General features: G+C 43.0%; 2 protein-coding genes and 1 long non-coding RNA gene across 3 annotated transcripts; 1 reads left to right on the forward strand and 2 right to left on the reverse strand.

Moving 5' to 3' along the window:
* Positions 1–227: 227 nt before the first annotated feature.
* Positions 228–6,109, forward strand: LOC135340773 (uncharacterized). The gene is made up of 5 exons (XR_010396439.1): positions 228–546; positions 598–1,645; positions 3,829–3,858; positions 4,240–5,179; positions 5,808–6,109. It is a non-coding gene; the product is annotated as an uncharacterized LOC135340773 (long non-coding RNA).
* Positions 6,110–6,166: 57 nt separating this feature from the next.
* Positions 6,167–9,937, reverse strand: LOC135340744 (uncharacterized). Its single transcript, XM_064537102.1, has 6 exons — positions 9,810–9,937; positions 9,164–9,680; positions 8,819–8,976; positions 8,572–8,757; positions 8,025–8,169; positions 6,167–7,628 (listed from the first exon to the last, which is right to left on the reverse strand). Exons 2-6 carry the CDS (start codon positions 9,675–9,677, stop codon positions 6,409–6,411), a joined length of 2,223 nt encoding a protein of 740 aa, XP_064393172.1. The 5' UTR covers positions 9,678–9,680; positions 9,810–9,937; the 3' UTR covers positions 6,167–6,408.
* Positions 9,862–11,425, reverse strand: LOC135341218 (AN1-type zinc finger protein 1-like; the record flags this gene model as incomplete). The annotated part of the gene is made up of 8 exons (XM_064537731.1): positions 9,862–10,004; positions 10,053–10,133; positions 10,402–10,476; positions 10,601–10,698; positions 10,896–11,097; positions 11,185–11,266; positions 11,324–11,366; positions 11,413–11,425. Coding segments are annotated over 8 exons (711 nt in total), but the record flags the coding sequence as incomplete, so codon positions are not given.
* Positions 11,426–11,573: the final 148 nt, after the last annotated feature.

Below are 11,573 nucleotides of genomic sequence, written 5' to 3' on the forward strand. Positions count from 1 at the left end.
CGTTGGTCAGATTCTGACAAATGGATATTCTCGTTCACTTTCGTGACATTTATATTTGTGTACTATCGTGTACTAGAAGTCAGTTCCCGTTTTATCATTATTGGAATCGATTGGAATGGCTCTTATAGCTTAGTTGAAGCTTCTCTCTTCTCTGAAGCTTATTCTGAAGACTGAACAACAAGGGAAGAGGTATAAAGCTTTGTCAAGCTTGTTATTAAGGTCAGATATTTTTGTGTGGGCCCTATGGCTATGCTATCAAGTGTTGTTCATGTTTGGCAAGATCTACCGGTACGTAGGTAGACTATATATAGTTTCATCATTAATATGGTGGATCAAGTAAAGAGTGTGAGCTAGAGAACTTGGTGCTGCCATCATCAGCTCGTCGACAATGACACTATAACCGAGAAATTTAATATGTATAGATCTACACATAATTATTTAAAATGTCTACTTCTCTGTACAGGATCTAGGAGCAATGGCTAATATCCAGCTATCCCAACAGTGCTCCTCTTGGCTATACTAACGGACGAGACTGGACAGTTTGAGGTAAGGGTTTAACCGTCTTTGGTTTCTTTTAATATTGTCCTATACTCACAGGACTGGAGTATGACCTGCTCATTCGAGCGTTGCTGGGTAGCTCAGAGACATCAAGAGAATCTACGTTTTCTCAAGCAAAATTTAACTGAGTTACGAGTTGGGGCCTAGAATCACAGAAGTCCAGCAGCCTGCTAAATCTTTTTGAAATGTAATTTGAAGGCATTCAATCATCCTGAAGTTGCCCTGGGTCACTGTAATTCAACTCCCCAGGCCTTTGTGAAGCAGCTCCCTATGTGCATCTTTTGTGTACTCACTCTGTGCATTTTGTGTGTACAAATTTCGATTATTGATTTATTAAATATTTTTGCCGACCACAAATATACAATGAAAATTTGACGCATGCGCAGACAACTAGTACCAGGCCCAGTTGTTTGCCTAGCCGTTATAAAAGCGAAAACTCGGCCTGGGATCGAGGCTAATCAGAGAGGCTATTGTTGTTGGAGTTCTGCTGATCTTGCATACCAGCCACGCCCCCACTATTGCAAAGGTTATGAGGAGCCCACTCCCAAAATGGCTGGAGGAGGTGTAGAGATCTGAAGGTTGTCTAGCGCTGCAGGAGTATACTAGGAATATTGCACATACAGCTTATACCCATAGGCCTGTCAATGGGCAATATTATAGGTCTAGGTCTAGTCTAGTTGCAGAGCATGTCGTACAATGTGTAAAGATTGCTCATGACAGTGTGTGTATTTATCATTGTGTAGAGGAGATGTGTTTGTTGAGTGGGAGCATCCTCCGTCACCATCACTCTCCAGTATCCATGGAGATGACACTATCCTCTTTGAGCTCCTGAGAACTAAACAACATTCAACAGTTGACGACAATCGACGATGCAAATACGTTAGAATCCAGCCATGCATGACATGTGCACAGACTGTGGGGGGTCTGGTATCAAGGTGACCCATCGCCCACTCGGCCCCGGCATGATGCAGCAGATACAGAGCGTGTGCACAGACTGTGGGGGGTCTTGTGAGATTACATAAGAGACAAGAACAAGTGCAAGAAATGCAAAGGAAAGTGTCTCGTGGAAATCAACCACAAACAAGAGGTATGAGAATAATTAGAGCACTGCTGTTAGTGAGTCTATGCCAGCCACAATCACTTAGAGACACTTTCCACTGGAATAATTAATATGGGCTATAATTCATGGTCGGTCATGAAATGTGGTCCCAAGTGCCAATTTTTGAAAGGCCCAATTAATTTATTTCTGGTTACCTACTTTCAGTGACTTTGTGGTATCCTTACTCTTTCAGTTGGTATGTTCAACCATTGATAGTAGAGGGAGAGTGATTGGAAACTCCTGCGATTACAGTAAACAACCGCATTGCACTTGCTCCGTAAATTATCGTACAACACTACACTCACAATAAATAACAAGTGGCAGTCAAAGCAGTTAGAGCAGCTATTAGCAGCTATTCTGGAGGACGAGGAGTTCCTATAGTCTTCCTATTGGACACTCCAAGGTTGAAAGATGGAAAGAAACTGAGGAGAAGATGAAGACGATATAGATATATATATATATAGATATATATATAGATACTATAGTTTAGCTGTGTTTATGTGCAATGTGTTTATACAATGTTTTAATCATCAATATTCAGTTCATACTTCACATCATGGTCATAAATGATATGACCAACAGATATATAAACTGAAAATAAATCTATCTAGAGTCTTGGGTGAGATCAAGAAGGGGTTTTCTGTCTTCGTTCTTACTTAATCTTCGAGGTCGAAACTTCGCGGCATCTACACATGTACAAAAAGGAAGTTGAGATGGTGGAAAGTAGTTGAAGCCATGCACATATGAACCCTAGGTAATGAGTACCACTAACAATTAAATGCACATATTCATCCAACACCATGAAATAATTACACAAAATATGCGCATAAATCGTAAAAAAAAGATACATTAGGTAAATTTCCTCCATCAATAACCAATAACACAACCTAATACATTGTTCAAGCCATTCAGATGAATGAGTAGGCCTAGAATTAGCTTAACTTGGTCTGAGGAAAGATTCATAAGCCTGGAAAATTACACAAAGTGATTTTTTTAACAATAAAAGTAAAAACAATTTTTGTCTATTAATTTATTCCTTACTTTTACTGCATCTTCATCACCAGTAAGTATCACTTCCTACTTGCTACGACTTAGATATGGCTACTGTGTCGACTAAGCAGAGTTTCACTAAGAAGTGTACTGTTCACTTTCTTTGTTTATCAACAATATTGGCAGTACACATGGTTCAGCGGAAGTGACGTTTTTACTAGCAATCATGTAAGCGTTTCCAATCCCTCTCCCTCTACTATCAATGGTTCAACCATAGATTGAACAGTAGGAGGGATTGGAAACGACCATGCAGGCCCCTCTGTGTAAACCGATGAAACACTCCGCGTTATGATTTTGCGCTCGCTTATAGTTTTTACCGTGCTCTAGTTGTATATTTTAACTATTTCTAGCTCTCCTATATCCACTAGCGATCACTCAGGGGCTGCATGGGAGATACTCTAGAGAAGTAAATTTACACCACTGACTAAGTAAATTGTCTTTTACTCCGTTTTTGAGTTTAGCCCATGTCAACTTTTCTCTTTCCCTGCTGTGAAGATGAAACAGCAAAGGACATTGCTTAACTTGGTTATTATGTATCTCAGTGCTATATAGAATGGCTTCATGCTATGGATAAGCTGTACTGTTCATAAACGTTTGCGGTATATAGTCTTTCAAACTGCTTTAGTATACTTTTAGACACACCACGGGCCTTGACCTCCCACGACTTCATAGTAAGAGCTATTCCTTCTTGTATAGCATTTATTTGTTTAGTGATAGTGGCTGAGTTGCTAGTCGACATTTAGAGCTAGATTCTCTTTAGATTTTAGAATAATCGTGATCATTAAAAAAGTGATCAATTTCACCATTTCTATGTACAGCACATTGTATGGCATTGTATGGCAGCAAGACAGGTAATGAGCATGCTGACTATAAATATAATCCTTTGTAGTTTTAGCCACACCCTATAACGCGGAGTGTTTCACGCAAACATTTTCGTTTCCAATCCCTCCTACTGTTCTATCTATGGTTCAACCATTTTCGACCAATACCATGATAATAAACAAAAAATGGTACTAGTCACGTGATGTTAGCCTATAATTATAATATGTTTCCTACGTGTTACATTATTATTTAACCTCTGAACTCGTGTGAACTAAACACTTTATGTCTTGTCTCTTCAGAACACTGCTGGTGACGACCATAGTGACAAGGTAAGTACAACTACTCACAAATGTGTGGTAATCTACTCTCTAGACTGCAAGCACTGTAGAATGGCAGCTCTATCCACACATTGTAAGACCTGTGTACCCTGTAATGTTATCATCACCTAATCTCAGCATTACTAAACTGTTTTGCCATCATATTCAATTAAACGTGAGGGGGGTTGTAGTTGAACATCTTTTAACAGACATAACTTTCTTATCGTTAATTCAATGTCAAAAATATTATGATTTCCTGAAACCTTAGAAAAAGGTCTTTTAAATGATCAATCCAGCATTTGGACTCGGTAATAATTTGTCATTTTTTGGCCTTGGACTATGGGCTATTATCCATGGTGTGGTCAAATTGGCAAATACTTTTACCGACTACAGGAGAGTCGACTGTGACCTGTTTGTGGAGAAGAGCATCAGTTTAAAGGATACCTTGTGTGGCTTCACTTGCACTTTGTACCCCCTGGACGAGAGGAGCGTGGGTGGGTCCAAGTCACCAGGAGCAGTGCTGTCACCAGGTGAGTAGGTGGCCGGTAGGAGGAGGATTGTGTATAGGGCTGCCTTTGAGAGGAGTGTACATACAAGCTATTATAGTGTGTCCCAGCCTTACAAGCTGAGGGGACATGTGTTAGGGTTAGGTACCTTAGGACTGTTCATCTGGCAGCTTTAACAACTCTTAATATTCCACTGTTATTACTATATACCATATATAGCCCAAAGTGTTAATTTTTGGGTTAGCAATTTTCGCTGTTTTTTGTGTGTTAGCAATCCTACACGAAAATTAGGTCCACGAAATACTTAGCTAACGGAAGACATAACGTCATTTACCAAATATAGCATTTATCCAACGAAGAGCCATTCCACGCAATTTTAAGTACCTCGAACATTTCGCCCTACATTGAATATGATACATACATGTAGTCTTGTGATACTAACAGTGGTAGTGCTGTGTGGGCAGTATTGTATATACCTAAGAATACTATTGGGTAAAAATAAGTACCCACCACTAATCAAGTGGTACAATGTGTGTGTGTGTGTGTGTGTGTGTGTGTGTGTGTGTGTGTGTGTGTGTGTGTGTGTGTGTGTGTGTGTGTGTGTGTGTGTGTGTGTGTGTGTGTGGGTGGGTGGGTGGGTGGGTGTGTGTGTGTGTGTGTGTGGGTGTGTGTGTGTGTGTGTGTGTGTGTGTGCGTGCGTGTGTGTCCAGGGTCTGGAGGGTGAGGGGATGCCAGTGTTCAGGAGGCCTCATGTCAAGGGCAACCTCTATGTTCAGTTCACCATCCAATTCCCTGACTCTGGTTTCCTGGAGGAGAGTCAACTAAAGGTATGCAGTGGCTATAATCATGTGATATGTGTGTGCAGTGTAGGCAGCCTCTCAATACACAGGCCTCCACTGTATACATGCAATATCTTTATGCTGTACCACCTTGTCTTCTATAATTAAGGTGTCTTTGTGAAGTAGTTGGTATACTGATCCAATACACAGGCCCCCACTGTATACCAAAGTACTAGTCTGGGGGCCAGACCTCTTTCTCAGAGGGGGGAGGGGGAAGAGAGAAAGAGGTCTGGAGACTCTTGCAGCACTTCCGTGTGCTCTTGGAATGTCAATAGGGAGGAGACTGTGATATTGGAGGTTATAAAGAAGGATTAGATGTAACAATACTCTCATTTCGTTGGCTGTATCTAAATTCCATTGGCTGTAATCCAAATTCCACAAAGGCAATACTCACATTTCATTGGATTAAAAATCACATGACATAGGATATGCATTTCATTGGGTCTGGCCACATTCCGCTAGAGCACACGGAAATGCTGCAAGAGTTTCCAGACCTAATCCTAGCTCTCTTGATTTTGCCCCCGAGCTATTAGGTCTGGCCCCAGACTAACCAATATACTCTACCCCCCCCACACACACCCACACACACACACCCACACCACACACACACACACAGGAGTTGGAGTGTCTCCTGCCCACAGGACGTGGCCCCACCAGTACTGGACCCAGAGGCAGAGGAAGTGGATATGATAGAGAGTGAGGGGACGAGGGGAGTGAGCGAGACACAAGGGGGTGGAGCCATATAGAATGAAGATGTGGAGGATGAAGGAGTGGGCGGGGCACAGAGGGTGGGCTGCTCTCAACAGTGACACTCTTAGGAACTCTATATTCACCGCTTTGATTGTATTTATGGACTGGTTTTGTGGTTACTGCTATTGTTCTAATTATGTGAATAACATTTCCCCATACCACTCATCATAATTATTGTGAACGGTAATATTGATTAGCATGAGACTGAGATAAAGTCAATAGTAATCATCATAATAGGAGAGTGCAAACACACACTACAAAAGCCAAAGCTAAAAATAAAATTCTAGTAATTAAAAATCAAAATCAAGAAGCTAGCTACTGGATAATTATAAGTGTTCACATTGTTCAAACAATTAGTGTGTGTATAACACAGAGTCCCACAATGGGTATTAATTATCAACTACAACCTAAACTAAAAAGGAAGCTATACTATAGATAAGTGTTCACCGTATATACATTGTTCATAGTTAAAAGGGTGCTATTTTGTTCAGTTCCACCATCACCTGTGCCATGCTGGGTCGATGGCTGGGCTCTCTCTTAGTGCAGTGGAGTATCAGCTCGTACACTGCAGGATGCTGCCTCTGTACTTGGAGAATCATGTCTCGATAATGTTCAGCACTTGGGAATCGACTAGCGGTCACCTCACAGAGGACAATACCGTAGCTGTACACATCGATCTTGACAGACTGTCTCAGAGGTGGAGTGAGAGGATCAAAGGCTTGAGGGATGACTTCAGGAGGGGAGTAGATTATGGCCCCCTCTCCCATTGTATGAGCATGCTGCAGGAAGTTGGCTGAGCCCAGGTCAGAGACCTTCCCCTTCCACTGGTGGTTGGGCATTCGCTGGAGGAGGACGTTGGGAGCACTCACATCACGGTGGATGATGGGATCGTAGCGCTGGTGCAGGTAGTTCAGAGCGAGGGCAATGTCCATGAAGATCGAGAGGCGGTTTCCTGGGTCCAGTTGATTCTCTTCGTACGCTTGTCGGAGATTCATGTCCAGAAGCTCGGTGATGATGAGAGGAGGGGACTGGTCAAACACTGCCCCAATGAACTGCACCAGGTTGGGGTGTCGTACTTCAGCCAAGAGCCTCATTTCTCTCTGGAGTCTCTCCAGATTGCGTGGGTTGACAATGGCAGCAAAGAGTCGCTTGACGGCCACCGTCACTGTTCCCTCCAGCACCTCCCCCCATCCTCCAGTGCCAATCGTTCTCATCGTGATCACTCTGTTGGCCGGAATCCTCCACACCTCTGTGTTGTGTGCAGCCAACTCTTTTGTCTTGCCTTCTAACTCCCTCTCTAGAGCTGTGATTCGAGCAGACAGGTCAGCTTCTCTACTGTTGGCCTCAGTCATTTCACGATCTTTTGTAGCCAAATCTCTAGCTTGTGTAGCTAATTCAAGGTCTTTAATAGCCAATTCACGATCCTTCTCTTGTAAAAGTAATTGCATAGCCTGGTCTGCATCTTGATAACGACGGTTGGCCTCAGACAATTCACGGTTTTTGGTGACTAATTCTCTAGCTTGTGTAGCCAATTCACGATCCTTTTCTTGCAACTGTAGTCGGAGTTGATACTCTCTCTTCTCACTCAGTCGCTGGGTGGAGCCTCTAGTGTCGTTGTGGGCCACATCCACGAGAGCCCACTTCCCAGCCGAGGGTCCAGCAACAGACGCTGAGGGTCCAGTCAACTCTGTAGGGGGGATTAAGGAACAAATGTAACAGTATATGCATTCAGAGTCATTGACACATGTATTGTGTGTACTTGTCTATCAGACAATAGTTGCCATGGCTACATGCTGTAATGTACTCTGTACTATGGACTATTGGTGTCATAATTGGACGACTCTTTGGATCATTGGTTCCAGACTGTTCTTATTTATTCAGATTGTTCTCAATAGACTTAGTAGTTGTTTCTTGTTCTTTTATTTGTTCTATAGATCATTCTAGATACTTAGGTTGGTATATAAGCAGGTGTGTTTTTGTTATACAGTGTGTTGTAAATGTTGAAGGTCATTCTATTGCGATTACGTTCCGAATACAAGGCATACCGCTCGGCTTTGTTACACATGTACTAGTAGCTGCTCACCAAATCTCAGTATGGTGGTCTCAGCAATGGCAAATCCCCCCTTCCGACGGCCTCCAAACACAAGGACCTCAGTGAGTCCTGGTCCCAGACTGGTGGCAGTGATGGAGTAGAAGTAACGTGGTGTCATTGACTCAGGAGGTGTCACCTGGAGGCACAAAAAATAATGCTCTGATAAATAAATGTTGAGTGTACAGTAGTACTGTGTATTCTGAACAGATCATCAGATAATCCATGTACTGTATGAAATAAATATAACATTACAACACGAGGAATCTCAAGGCTATGTGTTTTATATTACAGTGACCCTTTACCAAATTATGCCTCGAGGCTACGTGACCGTGTACGGAAGGGACTGTATGACTTTTATTACACGCTTGTAACCTTGACAACGTGATATAATACAGTAAAGGTGTGTGTACATAGCACAAGTATTTAACATCCTCCTAGACTTCAAAGTTATTTACTCTTGTAAATGAACGTCTCGTATCTCTTTACTACGTCCATTTATTACACGTACACTAACAGTTCATAATAAGACAAGACTCACCTCTGCCCACTTGACAGTGTCTACATCCAGTATCCACATTACCCCCGGTGTCTTGTAGCCATTATCCACTCCTCCGTACACCAGTAGTTGAGGGTGGTCCTGGCCATAGTTGAGACAACAGGCAGCATGGGCTAACCTCCCCACTGGCCATGGCTCTCCCTGTACTGGCTTCACCTTAGTGACCTCCTATACACAGTGAACACACAGTATTGTGCATTTCAATGTGGCAGTACTAATTCCAACTCACCATGGTCCTGAAGTCAAACATGTAGACTTCATTGACCACACCACGGTCAGGTTGCCACCCTCCAAAGAGGACTGCCCTGTGCTGGTCCACCATGGTGAAGGTGAAGGAACTACAGAGAGGAGGTCTCTCTCCTCTGAGCTCAGGGGACGACCAGACACCTGAAAGTGGGGGTGGGGCAATTTAAGAATGGTACAATGTTACATCATCCTTATAACATTGATTGATATGAAAGTGAACATGGTTTCCTATGTGAGTGAGGGTGGGACTCCGCCCACCAGTAGCTAGATACCCTATAAGTGTATGCAACGAAAACATACAGCAAATGTGCACGTTGACAAAAGTTACCATTTTGTGTGTCAAAGAAATGGAACTCGTTTGTCTGTCCACTTCCATCAGACCGTCCAATCTTGGTGAATGTTGATCCTGGTTGTGTGGTGCCCTCAATACCTTCTCCTCCAAAGCAGCACAGAGTTCTCTCATTCACACGGACAAGTCCACAGTAAGCCTTTTTCATAGGCTGACTACCAGAGGTTTGAACGTTGATCCACTGGAGAGTGTCCAGATCAAGCTTGCTCATGTCATTGAAGTAAGAAGACCCATCACGACCACCAAAGGTGTACAGGCAACGACCTACACAAACAAAGCAACCACTACACTCTCCAGGGGGTAGAGGTCCAGTGGTGGGCAAGAGGCTCCACAGCTCAGTGCTTGGATCATACACAGCAATGATGTTAGACCCCTTTCCTGGACAATACCCCCTCCACATGTAATGGCGTCCGTCAACTGCAGAGAATTGACCGCAACGAGGTGATGGTTCAACTGGTGGACGACCAAGAATGGAGCGAACAGCTTTCAACATTGTCTGCAGGAGTAAGGACAGTGAGCAATATACATACACACATTGGCTATCTAGACACTGATATACAGATCACATGTATCATACACACTTCTCTTATGTACACACTTCTCTAGCTAGTATCTCTGAACTCACCTCATGGAAGACACTTCCTGTAATGTCAGCAGCCCCACCCACTTTCACAAACTTCACATAACAAAAATTTATTGGATATCATTTGCATTCATATTCTAGTGTAAGTGTAGTTCCCATGGTGATGACAGTGTGTATAAGGTCCTGTAGCTTATCAGACATGCCCAGTACTGCACCCTCACAATACAGACACAGCTTCTGTAGAGGAGCCACTCAAACAGTTAGTGTATTAGTGGTCTCACTTACTTGAGCATGTGCTTTGTGATTGTCGTTCTTTAGTTTGAATCTCTGAGCAATATAATCGACCGTCCGTCCAACACACCACTCCTATTCATTGTGTGTATTAGGTTCATGTACTTTGTTATGACATGTAATATAATAATCGTATAATACAGTGGAACTTAACAACCATCCTGCAGAAAGACCAACAGCAGATATAAATAAAAGGTCAAGTACCCAGTACAAAACAACCCCTCAACAAAGGACACCTCTGTATAATGGCCAATATCTTATCCCCCAATGTTACAAGGTTCCACTGTATGGTATGGTATGCATTATACACTCCAGTGCATAAAGTGTTTCCCTGGGCGGTCACCTTGGAGACAAACATGGAGGTGTTAGGGAGTCCACTAGTCCTTGGCAGCTCCACTTCAAAATACACTCTGTCCACCTACAAAAGGGAGCACAATTCTCCAGTGAATACTGAGCATAATGCAGTAGTGAATAAGCAGCCACTTAACAGGACGATGGTCCAAGCTCTAGCTAACCTCCCCAGCAACCACTCCACTGCATACCTGTGGTATGGAGTCCAGACCAACTGCTCTCATTTTTAACTTCATCAAAGCAACTTTTCCACTCGTGTGTTTGGATGAACTGCCACCTTTCACCCCACCTGGCCAGTCAAAGAGTGCACACACATTGTTCAATAGTACACAGAATGTAGACATCCTATGAAGCGTGTACAAGTAGACTCAACAGTTAAAGTAGCTGAGATTAAGAGTGGTAGGGAACTAGAATAAAGAATGGAGTACTAAATTGCTCATTATTACAGGCTCAGTGTTGAGTACACCACACTGTTTGCATGCTCACTTGTTCCAGTTGCTTTGGCAGGTTGTCCCAGTGGCCTCCCCCTCACGGTCCTAGTAGAGTGTTGCTCGGCTACTATCAGTGCAGGGCAGCTGTGGTCCTCCTGGTGTCTGTGCTGGATGCAATACGACTGCTCACAAGACTCACACAGCACACTAGTCACATGACGCTTCTTGCACGAGGGGAGGGAACAGTGGAAGAGAAACTATGGACACACGTTCAGTGCATGCCGGGGAGGGAGATGTATAATTACATTATTATGAGTTTGTCATCTAATTGTGTAAATGATTACCTCTTGTTTCTCAGGCAATGTGGATATAATATTTGTGTCGATGTGCTCACAGTTGTGAGAGGAGGGGACTCGATGATATTTACTGTGGCAAAACCAACAAATATGTAAATCGTAAAATGGTAGCTAGATCTCTACTTACCAAACTGTTTGATGACAGAGGTCGCACACAAATGGAAGGAAATCTGAAAATGAGTAGTTTAATCAAAAAAACATTATTAATTTGCATACCTAATCTGTTGCATTAAGGGAAAAAACAGTGTTCCCCAACATCACTTCCATTCTCAGTCTCTTGGTGTGACGTCATAAACGTCATCAGCCGCATATTTTTAATAGGCAATCTTCGCTCCACCCACACAATTTGTGAGTCATGATTAGCCTCGATTCAAGGC

The sequence above is a fragment of the Halichondria panicea genome, chromosome 9, assembly GCF_963675165.1.
Source record: "Halichondria panicea chromosome 9, odHalPani1.1, whole genome shotgun sequence".
Lineage (NCBI taxonomy): Eukaryota > Metazoa > Porifera > Demospongiae > Suberitida > Halichondriidae > Halichondria > Halichondria panicea.